This window comes from Marmota monax, unplaced genomic scaffold (genome assembly GCF_021218885.2).
Source record: "Marmota monax isolate L192 unplaced genomic scaffold, Marmota_monax_Labrador192_F-V1.1 WCK01_AAM20220418_F8-fsc00120, whole genome shotgun sequence".
NCBI lineage: Eukaryota > Metazoa > Chordata > Mammalia > Rodentia > Sciuridae > Marmota > Marmota monax.
Window position 1 is genome coordinate 2236600 of NW_026694424.1, and position 19535 is coordinate 2256134.

The window sequence follows — 19535 nt, forward strand, 5'->3', positions numbered from 1 at the left end:
CCATTGGCTCACCTTGGGGCATGGGTGGCTCCCTATTGGTTTAGAGAAGGGGGCAGGAGGGAGGTGTGCCCCGGCATCACACCCGCCCCTGGAGCCAGGGTTGCACAGAATTATGGGAGGGAGGAGGCAGTCCGGAGGAATGAAACACCCCGGAACGACCTTTGTGGGCCCTGGTCGGTTCTCTCCCGGAGCTGAAGTCTCCTCCCAGCAGCCAGTCGAGCTCCGCCCCCTCGCCCAGCAGAAGGTGGGGGATCAGGTGATGTTGGGTTGGCGTGGTCACGTGGCCGGGGCGTGCCCGCCGGTTGTGGCCATGGCGGCCGCAGTCTCAACTGTGGTGAGGCGAGTGGAGGAGCTGGGGGACCTGGCTCAAGCCCACATACAGCAACTTAGTGAAGCCGCGGGTGAAGACGGTGAGGGAGCGGAGGAGAGGGAGGCGGCCGGGCGGACGGTGGTTCAGGGCTGGTGTTCCATGGCTGTTAGGACCGGAGGCTGCGGCCTGTGGCCCCGGGGGGTCCCAGGTCCTTGGTCCTGTTCTTCTGATCCTGTGCCGCGCGGTGGACAGTCCTCCCTCAGGAACTTACGTTGACAAGGCATTTGCTTTTAAAACCGCATTTTTCGTAACCCATGAAATCTTTCTTGTTTTCATGTGAGCCAGATGTGTGCTGTCGGATCTGTTTCGGTAACGAGTGGAAAAAGTGTAGTGTCAATTGAAAATACACACGAACGTTTAAAGAATTAGTTAAATTGAGGAATAGTAGTCAAGCAGTAGCAGTTTTGCACCCAGTAAAGATAAATAGGCATATATAACAGAGACACTTTTTGTATTACTCCATTATAATATTTTTGCTTTCATATTTTGGATTAGAACGCAACCATAAATAATATTCTGTGGAAGAGCTTTACATTGGTGTAATTTAAATGATCTTGATTCACGTGTGTCTTCTCGGTTCTCACAAGGGTTCTGTGAATATTAGAACACTTGTTTTGAAGAAGTCTGAGCTCTTTTCCTTTGGAGAAAACTGACTTAGGAGTTACTTTGATCTTTTGACTTCAAGTCCAGTTCTCTTTTCATTTCTAACTACTTATAGGTTCTACATTACCCCTTTTTGAGATTTGAACCTTTACTTCATACAGGTAGGTTTTAAAATTCTTGTGGGCTCACTCATTTCTCTTTAGAACAACAGTGAGACATTTTCCCAAGTGATTGAATAGTTGGTGAATTTATTGAATAAGATCTAAGATGAGATGACTTAGTTTCAGTGAAGATTGTTTACCGGATTATCTCTTCTCAGGAGTATGTTCTTCAAAGACCCACAGACCACCCTGAAGCTGACTTCTTTTTTGGTTTGTGGTAAGTGAATCTTAGGATTCACATGAATAATTTGTGGATAGTAGTAGCAATTACCTGTAAGTGTTTCCAGGTTACCTCTAGTTCCAGCCAAATTTGGAACAATTCAAAGAGATCACAGAGTATTTTTTAATCACTTGTTACTGCACCTATGAGTCATTCTCATTTTCCTGTGGAGGAATTCTTTAATTCAGTCTAGAATGAAGTCTGAAAATAAAAGTCTGGTATGATGTATTCATATTTGGAGACTATTTTTCTGAAAGTTTATTAAAGTTAAATACAATAGTAGCTGTAACATTATGGACTACTAATCAGTATTTAAATTGATCTTATTAAAATATTATTATCAGGATTTTCTTATGAAGTTTAGTTAAAGCAAGATTGAATATATTTGAATTAAACTTGGCATTTGTTTCCCACACAACAAAATAATATATATTAAAAAATTGTCCTTTAATGTAACAACTATTTGTTCATACTAGGTTGTAGGGATCGATAGTTCTCACTGATTTATTCAAATTAGATCAGGTACAATCAGATGTTATTCAATCTAGGAAATGCTCTCCTTTATATTTCTGGACAATATTTGTTAATATTTTTCTTATTGTACAAGTACAGTATGTTTACTATATGGAAATATTCTATGAGAGGGACTTTTTCCAGAGATTATATAAGAATCACTTTTTATCTTTTGACTTGCCTGTGGGTGTTTGAATAGTTCTAGTAGAAGTATTGCATTTTTATGGACTTTTCTAAAATGATAGTTACGCCACTATAACATTATCTCTATAGTAGTCATGTCAACTCTTCAGCAGTGGTCTAGGGCCTTCAATCCAAGCTCAGGGACTTTAGTCTTTTTAAAAATTTTTTAGATACTGAGGATATTCATTTTATTTTTTTCTCTTTCCATATATTTTTATTGATGCATTATAGTTGTACATAATGATGGGATTTGTTTTACATATTTTTACATGCATACAATAAAATTTGGACAATATTACTCCCCAGTATTTCCCTCCTCCCTTACACCCCCTTGTCCCTTTGATTTTCATGAGACCACCCCAGTCATTACCCAACACCTTTTTTTGTTTCCTTTCCTTTTCCTCTCAACTTCCACATGAGAGAAAATATGACCCTTGACCTTTTGAGTTTGGCTTATTTCATATAACATAATGGTCTCTAGTCCTATCCATTCAATCAAGTTTTTACCTTATAATAATCTTGCAAGTTAAAAAAAAAAAAAAGGTGAACATCTCTAAAGAAGCACTGGAAGGAACGCTATATTCTGTACAATTTGGGTTCATAGTGGAATCTATTTTCTGGGTTGTGCGGTTGATACTTCTGGACCAAGGACAGATAGGAAGACTGCTAAATAGGGAACATTCAGTTCAAGTAAATAGTGAATCTTAACAGCAGTCATAGTCTGGTAAGGGTCTTTATCTTTCCCAGTCTTTAACTGGGAATACTTAAGGTCATCATATGAATGGTATGGACATATCCTGATGGTGCTTTTGGTCTGACAGTAAACAGCTTAATGGATCTTCTCAATTTCTGCTGAGTCTAGATCAAATGGGCCCACACCAAGTGCTATATAATGTGTCCATTAGAAGAGGAGGAAAGATTTGTATTTCAGAGGAGAAACACAAAGGGGCAAGCTCAGGGACTTTAGTGTCTTACATATCTAAAGTTTACTATAGGAGGTAATATAGAATGATCTATAGTGCCTTTGTGTGAATACATAATAGCTGAAATCATAGAAGAAGCAAAAGGATAATGATAATATGAAAAGGAGAAAAAATAGTAGATAGGGAAGAGGAGTTGAATGTGATAAGTAGACCTATTATTCCTTTTTCCTCAGATTTTGAAGGAGCAAGGTAATTTGTTTCATGTCTGTTTTAAAAGAATAAAATACACAATTACATAATTTTAGTTGTAATAGCTATAAACACAGTTAGGTTATAATTAAATTATAATTGTTTATAGTGCTGATATTTTATGAAACATTTGATTTGGTAAATCATTCTTTTAAAAAAACCTTTACAATTATGACATCACACATTATCAGTAGAAGCCCTTTCTGTGGATTTATATAAAGTATTTGTATTCTTATAATAAAAGCTATATAAATTTATTATTTAAGCATTTTGAATGGATCAGCATTATTAAAGAAGCATTATGAAGATATACACTGCACTTAGGAAATAGCAGTTTTCTGTTTAGAATGCAGAAAGTTTTCAGTCTTTTGCTTTCCAGAATAAATTTCCATGATACATTTACTTAATTAGTATTGGACATTATGTTATACTTCATATTTTGAATAAGATAGTGCTTGCTGTTTCTTCATATTCTATAATATAGTTTTATTTCGTCATCTCAGATACTTATGTACTCTAAATTTGTGAAATAATCATGTGTTTTAACTTTTTTACAGATCACTTTTTAATTCGGGCCTCAGCAGCTCTGGAAAAACTGAAACTTTTATGTGGAGAAGAGAAAGAATGTTCAAATCCATCAAATCTTCTAGAACTTTATACACAGGTACTGAAACAGATGTGGACTCTGGCATTTTATGAGGGCAGATTACTTATTTAGGTGATTAACTCCAAAGTTAATAATGAAGTTGTTTGTTTTTTTTTTTTTCTTTGTTATGTTTTTGCAGTGCTGAACCCAGGGCTTTGTACATACTAAGCAAGTACCACTGAGCTACATCCCCAGCCCCAGTTTGTTCTTTATTTAAAATGTATAATTTTAGAAAAAGTATATATAAAGCAAGTAACTTGAAATTTTGAGGCAGTATGCAAAGGAGGGGGATTTATTTAATGTGTTGATTGAAAAGTGAGGAAAAAAATCTTGCAGGTAAAAGAATTGCTTCCCTTTATGTGTAGGTAACACAGAATAACATTCAGTGTCTTAAGAGCTTGAACACTTCAGAGGGAGTAGGGAAGTCTTAACAGTCCTATTATTTTTTTTCTGAAATTCACCTTTTCTCAGGATTCTAAACATGGTTCCCCCTGCTAGTCTCATACACATTCATAATATTTTTCTGTTCCCCCTTTTTTCTTTTACTTTCCTTTAAATTCAGGTCTTTCTGTGGACAATACCTGTTTCCTTGTTTTTTTTTTTTTTTTTTTTTTCCAAATACTGCTGAGACAAACTGAGATGTAAAAATAAACTTTATAATAACTAACATTTGGATTATACTTGGTAAAGTGCTTTTGTGTGCCTTTTCCTGATTGTTATAAGATTAGAAAGATGAAATGGTTGTAAAAAGTAGAGTACTTAGTTTCCAAAGTGTACAAAAGACCTAGAGATACAGATTGAGATTTCCCACATCTTCTAGAACCTTTGAGTTGTGAATTAACAGACCATCTTCCATAGGATGGTGATCTCTCTTTCCTGGCTTAGGCTTTGTACACAATAACATTTATCTTTTAAATATCACTAACTGTGCTAGGTAATGTTTCAAGTGCTTTACATGTAATAATTAATTTTATCTTCAAAACTTTGAAGGAACTTTGAAAGGCATTTAATCCAATTTATCATTTACCAGTGAAGAAACAGCCTTAGAAAAGATAAAATTAACTTGTCCTTGGTTAGTTATGTGATTAATGTAGAATTGACACTAGAACCCAGTTTCCTCAGTCTTAATTCAGGAGATTAAAAAAAAGAAAAAGGATTGGAAAATATTAAGGTGCTTGAATAGAGTGTTTTTTATATTTAGGAGTGCTGGGGACTTGGTGTTTGAATTGCATATGCTGATAGTATGCATTCACTATTGAGTGGCAGGATATATAGTCCTCAAATACTGACTATGCATTTGGGAAAACAAATCCTCTGAAAATTTCAATATACAAAACCAGAAGTGGTGACCTTAATACTGCAGGTGTTTAAAAAAATTTCAGCTATTATACATATATAAATAGCAAAGAATATAATAATTCATGACTCTTTCATAATTTCTTATATATGATTAACATGTTAAAATATAATCTTCATTTTATTTCTTGAGAGAAGCAAGATAACCATTAACCCAATGTTTTACTAAAATAAAATACCTACAAAGTTGTCTCCTCCCCCAGTACTGGAAATCGAACCCAGGGGTATTTTGCCACTGCACTATATCCCAGCCCTTTTTTTATTTTGAGAAAAGATCTCACTAAGTTGCTGAGACTGGCCTCAAACTTGGAATCCTCTTGCCTCAGCTCCCAAATCTCTAGGATATTAGATGTTCATCACCATGTGCAACTACCTGTAACGTTTTCTATAATGCCTATTTCAAGTTATTTTTATAGCTAGACACTCTGAATACTTCCCAAATTTAACTACCATGCTAGAATGTTTGATATATGTATGTATATATGAGATATAGATGTATATATATGTATATACACACATATATATCTTCTACATATGCAAAGTTAAACTCTAATATTAATTCTTTAAAGTTTAAGTTTCTTATACTTTTTTCTTTTTTGTTTAGGCTATTTTGGACATGACATATTTTGAGGAGAATAAGCTAGTAGATGAAGATTTTCCTGAAGATTCTTCTTACCAGAAAGTAAAAGAACTAATCAGTTTTCTTTCAGAACCAGAAATTTTAGTTAAAGAAAATAATATGCATCCAAAAGTAAGTTTTGCACTATAAGTTATTGCGGAATGCTTCTGGTTCTTGCTTTCTTGCTGTCTTAGTGTCTGTTTTTTTCTTTTTCAATATATTTTTGTTTCTGTTTTAAGATTGAAAGAGGGAAGTATGAGAGCTTACCACTGCAGACCAATATGACAGTAAAATATTGTATTTTACTAAATATTTTTAGAATATTTGCATGATGGAATTGTAATTGTATGCCTTTGTAAACACAGATATTCCCTACTTTTGCTCCCTGTACTGTTGCACATGCTATGTTTTTCTCTAACGGTCCCTGGAAATCTAATTACCATACCTATTATCTTTTTTCTAGTCTTGATCCACCTGGACAATTGCTGCCTTTCGATTATACCATCCCTTGGAGCCCCCCTGCATGCTCTTTTCTCCTTCATTTCTGAGAAGCCTTCTCTTCTTTCCAAAGCAACTCCTCTCTCCTTTATTCTTGAAAAGTTGCCACTCCCTAAGGACGTTACTTTCTCCTCTGATAGTCTCTATTTTATTTTTGCTTGACAACCTGATCACATACTTTTTACTATCATCTCTGTTTAGGTGATTGCAGAGCTTATATCGCTAGTCCTGGATAATCTTTCTAGCAAATAATTTCTCATCTTTAAGTGCCTGCTGACTTGCTACCTAGATACCTTCTTTGCTGTATGTATTTATTAGGGGAGGCTAACTATGGAAACAAATCATTGCAAGATTTAAATGCCGTACCACAACAAAAGTTTTGGTTTACTAAAATCATTCTTGTGTATAACTTTTCAGTATTTTATTCTAGCAATCTAATTCTTATTAGATTCTCTTATGTTTATTTCTTTACTTGAAAGAAATAGATATGATCTTTTTTCAACTAACACTTCTGAAAAGCTATCTTTTTAATCAGACTGTAGACTATATTTCAAATATGTTAGAGGAATTTGCTACTCAAATATTTTTAGAATTATTTTGTAAAACTATTTGTAAATGTAAAAGTTATTTTAATTTTTACATACTAATAAATTTCAGTATTTCTGCTTGATTCAAAGATAGGCATTCCTGTGTAAATTAGTAAACTGGGGCACCTCTTGTGAAGTGAGTGTTTTTAATTGCTCAATTTTTTGAAATTTGACTTCTAATTTGACCAAAAGACATCAGGTTTCTCTTTTGGCTTTGTGTGTGTGTGTTTCAGCTTTGTGATTTGCTTGGGGATGAGCTACTTGAATGTCTCTCTTGGAGACGAGGAGCCCTACTGTATATGTATTGTCATTCTCTGACCAAAAGAAGAGAGTGGCTCTTGAAAAAATCTAGTTTGCTTAAAAAGGTAAAAAGACATTTCTTACACATTTTTGATTGTTGACATTTAGGTTTCAAAAAGCTGTCTTTAGTATAATAAGAGTAGTGGAATCAAAGAGTCTGGGCTTGCATTCTAGGTCTTTTACTAAATAAGATAATGTGAAAGCACTTTGTAATTTGGGGGTTCTACCTGCTTTTTTAAGTTCTGGATTTTAACTTTTTAATATAAAATAAATAATATTAATTCTTAATCATATATATCTCTATATATATAATTTTTCTTGTCTGAAGAAAATATCTGGATCAAGCCTTCATCTGTCAGTAAATTACTGCTAAAGAGCCCACATGACCTTGCTTCTAGAAAGTTGTGGTTCTCTTGAGTCATCTTGACTGTTCTGACCAAATTATAGACAGACATGGGTGTTAGTATTGTACACATTAATAAATTAGTATTGTACACAGTAATAACTTGTTTTTACACATCTTTATGATATTTATCCTTTTCTTCCTTTAATAGTATTTTTTTGATAAGGATTTTACTGAAGCATGTGTTCTTGGTTAACATTTTCTTTTCTGTATTATTATTTGGAGGAATATACTTACATTATGAGAATATGGAGTTGTGGGACCTTATACCATTGAAATTTAATAACCATTAGATATATCTGTATACTAGCCCATTTTCTCTGGCAAAGAATGGGAAAAAGTATTTGAAGTTGATAGTTCTGTATATAATACTTTAATTCTTTGGCTTTGATTTTTATTTAGTACCTTGTTGATGGAATCAATTACTTACTACAAATGCTTAATTATCGGTGTCCTATCCAGTTAAATGAAGGAGTTTCTTTTCAAGACTTAGACACAGCTAAATTACTGAGTGCAGGTAATGTGATCTATTTTCTTTTCAACATTTTCTAATTGACTTAAAGTTTTTTAAGATTTTAGAAAGTTGGTTAGATTTTACTCTGTATTTTAAATACATTTCAAGCTAGATTATAGACAAAAAGTAATAACAGATCTTTTTAAGAAATTCAGAGATTAAAGTCTTTTCGTGTAATGTACTTCTAATCTCTGCTGTTTAATAATTTGGGGAGAGTTTTGTATCATGTTATTTTTACATATTTTGCATTCTTGCTTGGCCTTGGTTAGAACAAGGTTTGTCTATTTGTGTTAGATAAGAAGTAACTTAAACAATGTAGACATTTAATGCTCTTTCACATTAAAAAAAATCCATTAAGGTTATAGTGACTCCATGACATCATGTTCTTATCTTTTTCTTCTATCCTCTTTAGCATCAGAGTTCTTAAGCTTCAGAGGGAGGCACTTTATTTAGAGTGATGATACAGAGTTTTACAGGAGGTATCCCTGTTTAGGACACTGCTTTCATGCTCGGTATTCCAAAATGCTCCCAGAGCCTCTTCTGTGTCACTTGTGTTTCAAGCTTCTGGAATGGCAGAAGGGAATTTTGTTAACCCAGTCAGCTCCTTAACAACCTTTTCAGAAGCTCTTACAGTACTTCCACTCATTGGCCAGTTTAATTCAATCACTTCACCTAGCTGTGAGGAAACTTGGAAAGTATAGTTCTTAACCTGATAAATTACCATTCCAAATTAAAATTCTTTACTAAGAAGGTGGGGAGAGGATAAATATTGGATGGCAGCTGTTTCTCATACAAATATCTATGCACTTGACAGTTCTAAGAACTGGATATTGGGCATCATTGGAATTTTGAACTGAAGTTAGGGAAAGAACTGACTTTTACCATATCTTTTTTTTTTAATGGAGGAACTGAGGTCCAGGTAAATCAAGGGATCTCTTTAAGGTCACAAAGCAGTGGTTGACACAGGAGTATACTTGTAAATTTTCATTTCTTATGTTTCACCTGAAATTGTTATGGGAGAAATGAAATGTGAGAAATAAGAAAATATCTTGAGGAAGATTCTAGAATTTTAAATATATTTTAATTCTTTTTGTTACTTTGCTAGCTTCCTGAGCTGTTCTATTTGAAAACATTTAATTAAACAAAAACTGGTGATTTAAATACTGTTAACATAAGACTTTGTAGTGGTGTCTAAAAATTGTTATGTTCTGTTATTTCAGACAACCATCTTATCCTAAAACAACCTATTGTGAATACAGAGTTCACACAATGGGCATGACATCCTACAAATATAGTTTTGATGTATTTATAGAAAATATATATATTATCATTAGTTATACCAGATAACTAATGAACTAATTAGAGTTATTGAAAATGATCTTTTAAACAGTTTCCTCAACCCACACCTCAAGTCAGTCCTACATGGACTGATTCCATTAAATACTTAACCTGGAACACTGTTTAAAAGAAAAAGGTGAGGATTAGCACTGAAAGAACCAGAGAAAGTCACACAAGTCATCTGTTTCCCTTATTCTCCTATATCTGGTTTTAAGGTAAGATACTCTGTGGCCTGGAATTTTCTTTCTCGGGAGGCATATATTAGTGCCTTCTCTTTAGTCACGCTTTGAATACATTAACCCTCGCTTCAAATGCTTCTTTCACAGGGTAATTAAAAGGGTCAGATATGGTACTAAAGCAATTTCCAGAGAAAAAGAAAATATAGGCACCACAGAAGTTTTGCCAAGTCCTCATCCCTCTTATGATATTAACTTCTTGTTGTCATCCAAAGAAGTTTGATTTACCTGAATCTTTATCTTTCTACATGAGTAAGTTAGGAGCTAGGAAACCTTTTTTTTTTTTTTTTCCATAGGCTAAATTTCTCTTAATACCCTGTTAGAGAGGATCTAATTATTTTTGTTAGCAAGTCTAAAATACAATTCTTAGTGACTACAGTATTTAAGAGAAAAATTCTTTATGAGGCATCAAAATATTTTTTTGTGGCCAAATGTTGGTGATAATTGACCTAATTTTACATAAAACTCAACACAGTGTGTGCTTACTATGATTACTTCCTTTTGATACTTAGAAGGGAAAATAACTGTATTGTCTGTCCTTTGGACATTGTCTATATGTTATTAAATTTTTAGCTATTAATAATCCAAACGATTATGTATAAGCCTCTTTATCTCACCTCTTTGCTACTTTAGTCTCTCTTCTCTGAAGTGGAGGTTAGAGAATTTTAATCTTTGGGTATGGACTTGTCAAATAAAAGGCTTATAAAAATAGTTTTATTAGAATACACCTGGAATCAAATGGAGTAAATCAGAATACTATCCAGTGTTCACATCCTTGGTTTATGTTTCCCTTTTTATTTATTTATTTGTTTGTTTTTAAATTTTTTGTAAACATTTTTTTTCCAGCTGTAGTTGGACACTGTACCTTTAATTAATTAATTTATTTATTATGTGGTGCTGAGGATGGAACCCAGTGCCTTGCACATGCTAGGTGAGCACTCTACTGCTGAGCCACAACCCCACCCCCTGTGTTCCCCCTTTTAAATGCCACTGAGGAACAACCCTCCCCCGAAGCCCTTTGGCCCATTTTTTAATACAAAACCTGGATTTCAGCTTCTATAAAGGGCAATTCTGAACTGCCGCAGTCTGGATGGGCACAATTCAGGAGCCACTGTCAAAAGAAAGAACTTTATTTTTAGAACCACACGCCAAACAAAACCGCTCCTCAGGAAAAACCCTCAGAGCCCAACTGCCACCACCGGCTTCCCACAAGCCTCTCTCACAACCACAAGCCTCTCCACCTCCCACAATCCTCCTGCTCTTGAGGCCGATTGGCTGGGTCGCATGGGCGGAGCCAAAAAAGTCCCCCAATGAGAAGCTCTGTGGTCTGAAAGGGCAGGGAAACAACCCAATGAGCATCACCGCAGAGGAGCCAATCAGCTAGATGTTGCTGGGGCCACTGTGAGCCAATTATCAGCTGGCAGTCTGAAAGGGCGGGGAAACAGCCCAATGAGCATCACCACAGAGGAGCCAATCAGCTAGATGTTGCTGGGGCGCTGTGAGCCAATCATCAGCTGGCAGTCTGAAAGTTTGCTGGGGCCCCTTCAGCTGTGGCTCTCAACACTGAACTAGTATCACTAATTAGTTGGATAACTTATTGAAAATACTGATTTCTGTGTACCCTATACACATTCTGGTTGAATATTTGAAGCCAAGAATCTATTTTGAGTAAATTCAGTGAATTGTTATGACGTTGGCAGACTTGTGCTATACTGCTTTCAGAAGATTTCAGTCTGGCACCTTGCTTTTTTTCTGTGGAAGACATCCTACTTCACTCACCTTCATTTCATGAATTATTATTGTGTTAGCTTTCCATCACTGTGACAAAATACCTGAGCTAAACAATTTAAAAGGAGAAAATTTTGAGACACACCTTCCACCCCCCACCCCCGGATTCAGAGTTTTAGAAAGTGATTGCTTAGCTCTGTCACTTGCCTGTGTTGAGGCAAAACATCAAGGAAGGAAGCAAAGCTCTTCAGCTCCTGGCAGCTGGGAATCAGAGAAAGAGAAGAGGCTGGGGTCTTAATATCCTTTTCAGGGGCACACCTTTGATGATCCAATTTCTTTCTGATAGGCCCTACCTCCTAAAGCTTCAGGTTTCTCCACCTTCCAGTAGTGCCAAAGACTGGCAACCAATCCTTTAACAGACTTTGGGGGACATTCTAGATCCAAACTGTTACAATTATACTTCCTCTCTATGCTGCTCCCATCTCCTCGCATCTCGTGTACTCTCCTCACTGTCACATATGCATATAGTTCAAAGTGTTTTATTGAAAAACCATTCTAAGTATTAATAGAAAAAGAAAACATCAAGGGAAATTGAGACAAGTAAAGAGCTTGTATCTATAGAAAAGTGACTCCTTTTGGGGTAGACAGTAGAAAGTGCCTAATTTTTATGTGTTCATCCTTTCCTTTGGTATTTTAATGCAGTAGCTTTGAAAGTGTAGTCCGTGAGCCAGCAGCATCAGCATTGTCCTAGGTTGCTGCAGTCTGGCTGGCTGGGCAAAATAGCGGGTGGGGGGTGGTGGGGGGTGGTGGGGGTGTGTGACAAGCAACTTGTGAATGTTGAAACAGCGGGAGCCGATTTATTGTAGGACGGCAGAGGTATATATACACTTACTGATTATACACAGCTTGTTTCAGTTAGCATCATCCAGATCTAGAAATCCTCATCATCTTAATAATTGTACACAGCTTAACTTAATTAACATCATCTTGATGGCTTGATGGCGTTACTTCTCAAACCACTCCTCCTAGCATACTGCCAGGTGCCATCTTGACTTGTTTGTGGCCCTCATCACTAGGTCCTAGGAATTTGTCTAAAAAATACAAACTTTTAGGTTCAAACTTATATACCTGAATCTGAAACTCTAAGGTGGGGCCCAGCAGTGAGCCAGTTAATTCAAATGCAGGCTAAAGTGTAAGAACCATTTCACATTTAGCTAATCATTTTCTTTCTAATAATACCTTCTCAAAGGATATCTGTATGTTGGTAAGCAGTTGACTCCTTGCTAATGTAGAAAATGAGGCTTACCTAAAGAATGGGGTGAGAGCTTAGATCTCCCCTTAGGCAGGTACTTCTCACCTTTCCCAGGTCACTTCACCTTGTGGGATGTAGTTAGTCCCATCCCCCAAGGCTTTTGAAGGTTTTAAGTTCAACCTTCCCTCCATTTTGCTTTTCTTTTCTTACCTACACTGGTGGTTCTAGTATTATCTACTCAAGGTGTAGGATCACACAAATAAAAAGGATATTTGTTTAATAAAATGCCATATCTAATATAAAATAATCCTGAATACTAGATTATATAGTGCTCTCTAGCTTTTTCTTTGAGGTTTATGATCTTAACTATTAAGAAGTAAAAAGGGGCTGGGATTGTGGCTCAGCGGTGGAGCACTGGCCTAGCACAGGCGGGGACCTGGGTTCAATCCTCAGCACCACATAAAAATAAAGGCATTGTGTTGTGTCCATCTACACCTAAAAAATAAATATTAAAAAAAAAAGTAAAAAGAAATTATTATATGTAATAGGCATTGTACTTATATATTTTATTTAATAGTATTATATATAATTATATACAATATATAATATATATGATTATATACTACATATAATTATATGTAATATTATATATATATATATATAATATAGTGTAGCCTATCATTTTCATGAATGCAAATCTCAGATTCTGCCCTTTTTTTTCATTTTTAAACTAATAAATGCATTAATGAATCAGCTATTCCATTGAACTGTTGCTTATCTTGCCACTATTTATAAGCTGAATTTCAGGTGAAGTGAATGTGATAGATGTAAAAAAAAAATTGTGAAACTTCAAATATCTTTTAGTAGATTTAAAATAGTAAGTACTACAGGTTTTGAAAGTTGAATTGTTAATCTAATGCCATCATGGTCATAGTTTCTGTTGAACCATAATTAGGTGAGGAATTGAGATTATGATGCTCATAATCACTGAGGTATGTTTATAATCACACAATTCTTTTTTTTAAAATATTTTTTTAGTTGTAGTTGAACACAATGTCTTTGTTTTATTTATTTATTTTTATGTGATGCTGAGGATCAAATCCCGCGCATTGCATGAGCTAGGGTTAGGGTTAGGTAGGCGAGCGTTCTACCGCTAAGCTCCAGCTCAAGCCCCTATAATCACACAATTCTAATGTGTTTATTATAATGTACCTTAGAATAAACCATTTATTTCTACATTAGAATAAAGTATTTATTTGTACAATAGAATAAACCATTCATTTGTATTTTAGTGGTCTTAAGAAGTTAAGTGATCTTGTATTTTTATAGGACTTTGTTTTCTGAAACACATTTTAATTCCATGTGTTCCTTAAAAAAACTCCAGGTTTAGGGCCTGTGGAATCCCAGTTTTTCTGATTTATAAGCAGACTCAAAGAGCTTTGGTGATTCTCCTAGGTATGATCTCATACCCAAATCATATTTACACTTTTTTTTTAATTATAATTTTTTATTTTGAGATAGGGTCTCACTAAATTGCTTAGGGCCTCTTAGCTGAGGCTGGCCTTGAACTTGCAATCCTCCTGCCTCATAGTCTCCTGAGTCATTGGAATTACAGGTTGTGCTCCTGCACCTGGCTCTAAGTCTTTTGAAATCTTCTACCAAATCAATATACTTTATATACCATAAGTGTTAATATATAATTGGCTACTGGAAAAACTACTCAAAAGAAGAATTCACTCAACTTGTGATCAAAATCCTGTGGTATAAACACCTCTGATAATTTGAAATTGTATGACCTCTCCAGGGGCATGACGATATGTGATTTTGATAGACACTTTGAAAAATATAAGAGCTATAGGATACCTGACTATAGCTATATCAATGATCCCAGAGTATTCCACAAAATAAGAGTTATGTTCATGGGTGGGATTCAGGGAATTTATGAGTATTTTGAAATGCTGCAGAATTTGGAGTATATTTCTGAGAGAAGTTCCACTGATTAAATTAATTCTCTAAGAGGTCCTTAAGAGCATCCCAAAAAGGTTAAGGTCACTAACTTAAACAGTTCTTTAAAAGAATTCTTTGATAATACTGTTTTTATTGTTGTGATGAACATCTTTTATAAGTTAATAGGGATAAAAGCACAATGTAAATGAGGATAGTATTAGTGATATTTGGCATTTCTAGATATTATTATTAAAGTAAATGAGATGAAAAGATGTTTAATGACAAGGAATTTATTAGAGTTTTAACAACTAGGATTTCTCTTTAAACTTAATTCTGATCTCTCATCATAAATGACCTTCCCAGGAATATTTAGTGACATTCATTTGCTGGCTATGATGTACAGTGGAGAAATGTGTTACTGGGGATTGAAACATTGTGTGGATCAACAGCCAGAAAATCGTGAAATGGATACTGGTGTTTCCGGAGCAAGCTGCATGACACACAAGGAATCCTTGGATTTCCGAGAAGTAGGAGAAAAAATTTTGAAAAAGTATGTATCTGTGTGTGAAGGACCCCTGAAGGAACAAGAGTGGAATACAACAAATGCAAAACAAATTTTAAATTTCTTTCAGCAGTCCTGTAAGTAGTAATTCATGTGGTCTTTTTCAATCAGAAAGACAAAAAGACCCATGTGATGGAAAATAAATAAATAAATAAATAAAAGACATACTGAATTTGATGTTATAGTAATATAGATACCCAGTATGGTTGCCCTTCTTTAAATGCCATCCTCATCTTTCATTGTATATTCTTAAACCTGTGGGGGAAAAAAAAATGATTCCTTAACATCTAAGATGGCATATATTTTATTCTAACTCAGCTTGAACTGCAGGTATCCTGTCATTAGTAAGGAGGAACCCAATTTAGCTTGTCAGATATTTTCCCCCCTAATACTTTAGGTTATTTTTGTTTGTTTAAAAAAAAAAAAATATATATATATATATATATATATATATATATATATATATATATATATATATATATCATAAACTCTAATTTCCCTTTCTTAAAGTTTGCTATCCTTCAGTTCACCTCATTGCTTTGAACAGATATTCTGAATAAAAATGTAGGCAAAATGAAAGATTATGACTAATATTCAGATGCCATTTCCAATAAGGTCAATAACAAAAGATTCCACAAAGGAATCATTGTTTTAAGCTCTTTTGCCATGTATTACTACAAATCATATTTACAGTTTTTAATTCTAGCATGTATGAGGCCCTGGTTCAATCTCCCAATACTTAAAAAAAAATTATTAGGCATCCTATGAAAATTTAAAAATGATTTCCTATTTTGTTTAAAATAAGATGCATATTTCAAGTAAGGAAGGATAGGTTAGTTTGTCATTACTTCATACAATTTTAGGGCACATCTTTTGAAGTTTTATCATTTTTTGCCCTTAATAATAGGGATGGAATGCTAAAGGCCAAAGAGCCTGATTTGATATCTTGCTTACTAAGTCTTCCTGTCTACCTCAGCTCCTGCTATCTTGGGATAAGCTGTCTGATACCTTGATAATAAACTGGACTTCTGCTCTAGTGACTTTATCACATTCCAGCAGCTTCAGTATTAACCATCCTGAGTTTCCCTTCTGAAATCTCAAATTTCAGTAACTGATGACAATTCTCATCTTTTCCTCTTTTTTATTTCCTGATTTTTGTGTCATCTGTAGCTTCTTCACAGCCTTTTCTTGCTCCCCTTACTCCTAAATTATCAAACCCCTTTCAGGTTTTCTTTCTTCCCTGTTCACCCTCAGCTTTCTGGTGCACCTTATGTACTATCCCTAGTTGTTCCTTCTGTCATTATTCTTTAGGCTAGTCATTCTATGAGCCCTAACATTGAATGAGCTACCTTTTCTGGGTTGTTGAGTTCTGTGGGAAGGGCATGTAGTCCTTCAAAGTGGAATCACATTGTCTCCCAAGCCCTTACAATAAGCCTTTTGTTTGTCACTAGGTGGCCTTTCCCTTTTCCCACTGTATTTGAGCCAAACTTTGTCACTTTCCTCAGATACTCTGCCCCTCCCCTAGAGCATGGCCCATCCTCCTATCATACACAAAGTTGAAGCTATGAAGGATATTAGCAAGTATTTACTATTTTTATTCATTTTCCCCTGTTCAGAGGAAAAGAGGTTGCTTGCTTCCTTTTGAAGACAAATCTATGTTACAGATTTCATCTGTGTTATTTCCCTCGTTTTCCTGGTGACTTCTCATTTTCTACTAGAGTTCTCTTCCTTCTGTCCCCCTTTTCCCTCATTTTTCCCCTCCTTTTTACTCTAATAATCTTGTTATATGATATCATTCACAGCCATTGCTTCCTCCACCACCTATAATATCAAGCTGATTCCCAAATCAGTAACCTGGACCTCAGCCTCCGTCTTGCTTGCTAAATCTCATTTCTAAAGGTCTCTTAAATAATCTTCACTTAGAAAAACATCCACAGTAATTTTAAGTTCAGTATGTCCAAACATCAAATCCTCATCTTTTGTGCATAATCTTTCTTGCTTCATGTTTTCTTATTTTTAGAACTTTTGCAGAGTTGCATACCTTCCCAGCTTTCTCTTTGTAAACATCCTGTGTAATCATATTCTAGTCCAGTTTTTCTCAAACATTGAAAACCCATATTTCTTTTTCATAAACATAAAAATTCATACAGAGCCTTCAGGGCAAGGAGAAATTCTCCCCATCCCTGCCAAGCCCCCTGGCTTATCTTTGCACAGCCAAGAAGATTTGTATTTAACTTAGCGTTTTAGCAGGTTTTATTATGAAAATACCTTTGTGCTTTCTGAATATAAATATTTAAGGAATTTTTAATATGGTTTTTAGAAGCACAGACTGTCCCTTTTTATTTTAGAGATCATGATCAATCAGTCATAAGTACTTCCAGTTCTTTCTACAATATGCTTGTGTTTTTTCAGTCTTAATAACTTGGTAGACATCATTAATTCTGTGCCCTTCTTTGTGGCCAAGTGAACACCTACTTATCTTTTAGGATGCAGCTTCATTGATATTGTGTCCAAAAACTTTTATCAGCCTTCTCCAGTCTAAATTAGATGTTTCTTTGTTTTATTTTCTTAGTTTTCCCTTCCTGTGCTATCACACTTACCACATTGTTTTGTAATTATTTTCCTTACTACTGGGTGAAATGTACCTTTACACACAGTGCTTCAGGCATGGTCGCCCTTAGTAATTTTTTTAAATTAATGAGGCATGATTCAAAGTGTCAAACTGCACAAAAGAGTTGCTGCTATTGGATTCCAAACTGCCATGCTCTTTATACCAGTGGTTGATATATATCTCCTCAGAGGAGGAAAATATTATTTAGATTCCAAACCTGAGAAAACAAGAGAATTTTATCTTCAGAAGCTTGTAACTTTATTTTGCCTTCATGACCCTTGTAGACTCACTGGTTGGTGAGGTATTACTGGGTGCTTTTTTTGTACAACTTTCCATTATCCAAACAATTGGAGAATAATTTGTACACCATAACAGTAACAGTGGTTTTTACTCTGGTGTGTGATAAATGAAAAAAAAAAAAATTTTTTTTTTTTTTGTATGTGTTAAGGCCTTCTAAGTAAATTCTTTTTCATTTAGAATGAAATCACCTTAGAATACCAAATATTCTATATAAGGAAAGTAGTATAATCCATTCATTCAGCAACTACTGCCTTTTGTCTCAGGCACTAAGGGTATTGCTACTAAACACCCTCCTCTTTCAGAGTTCTAGAGGAGGAAGTAACGCAAAGCATTTTAAGGAGTATAGTGTCAAGTGATCAGTACTATGAAGAGTAAAGCAGGGAAGGGGCTAACAGGATTTGGGGTGGGTGTTGTTTTACCTAAAGTGGTGGGGAAGTCACCTCTAAGCACCTGTCTACTGCTGAAACATTGTGTCTTCAAATTCAACCCTGTTGTGTAAATGCCTTGTATTTATAGTATATTCATAAATATACTATTTATATATATCATTTTCTTTCCTATGGAAGTCCTGATACTGAATTAAGGTATGACTTACTACTTAAGACCTTCACATTTTGTTACATTTAAAGGATTTCTTTTTAGTGTGGTCTTTACTAATGGGTGATGTTATTACCTAAAGGTCTGTTGCACTTTGTACATGTGGGGTTGCTCTTCAATTTGAATTCTCTGATAGCTAATAAAATTTAAACTCTGCTAAAGGATTTTTCACAGTTCTTAAATTTGTATGATTCTTTTCCCAGTATGAATTTTCTGAAGTCAGCAAGACTTTAACACATAATTAAGGGCCTGATTTGCTACATTTATAGGGTTTCTGGCCACTGTGAATTAATTGATACTGATAAAGGTGCAAATTATGACTTTTCCTTATTCCTTTGCCTATACTAGAGTGAGGTGAGAGTCATTGCTAAAACCTAACATAAAATTACATTCCTTTACAGTCCAGCTGCAAATTCTCTGATATTCTTTAAAATGTGAGCTATGTCTAAAAGCATTCCTAGATTCATTTAATGGTATTTTCAAGAACCCACAGCTGGTTAACATGCTAGTTTTAGACTGTCTCTTTTCACCTTCCCTTTTCTTCTAGGGCCCCTTCAGTAAGGGTTCCCCATCTGCCACAAATCCAAAATTCTATAATACTCTATTACCACGTCTCTGTATTTTTTTAAACACATATGAATTGTTGTACTTATGGAAGTATTACATTAAGATACATTTAATATAGCCATGATTAAAGTATGTATTATATATTTATGCTGATGTTCTCTACTGTTTTGTTTTTCCTACTTCTAGTGAAAAATCCAAGTAAAATGTTTTGGAACATTTAAAATTTGTAAAAAATAAAATCAAATTCCCCTA

The 19535-nt window shown here is 34.8% G+C and overlaps 1 protein-coding gene across 2 annotated transcripts; it reads left to right on the plus strand.

Annotated features, from left to right (window-relative positions):
* Positions 1 to 262: 262 nt before the first annotated feature.
* On the plus strand, positions 263 to 19535 carry Rimoc1 (RAB7A interacting MON1-CCZ1 complex subunit 1). Of its 2 annotated transcripts, XM_046468269.2 has the most exons (7): positions 304 to 410; positions 1293 to 1351; positions 3780 to 3886; positions 5829 to 5975; positions 7162 to 7293; positions 8034 to 8148; positions 15010 to 19535. In XM_046468269.2, the coding sequence occupies exons 2-7, from the start codon at positions 1297 to 1299 to the stop codon at positions 15291 to 15293; spliced, it is 840 nt and encodes a 279-aa protein (XP_046324225.1). In that variant the 5' UTR covers positions 304 to 410; positions 1293 to 1296; the 3' UTR covers positions 15294 to 19535. The 2 variants fall into 2 exon arrangements, with proteins under 2 accessions (XP_046324224.1, XP_046324225.1); XM_046468268.2 differs by lacking the exon at positions 1293 to 1351 and having other exon boundaries at positions 263 to 410.

Excerpts from the sequence above, each read along its gene's own strand:
- Rimoc1 (XM_046468268.2), top strand. The coding sequence starts at position 311 with ATGGCGGCCGCAGTCTCAACTGTGGTGAGGCGAGTGGAGGAGCTGGGG. Across the intron at positions 411-3,779 it reads TGAAGCCGCGGGTGAAGACG|ATCACTTTTTAATTCGGGCC; the intron begins GTGAGGGAGCGG and ends ACTTTTTTACAG. Across the intron at positions 8,149-15,009 it reads AGCTAAATTACTGAGTGCAG|GAATATTTAGTGACATTCAT; the intron begins GTAATGTGATCT and ends TGACCTTCCCAG.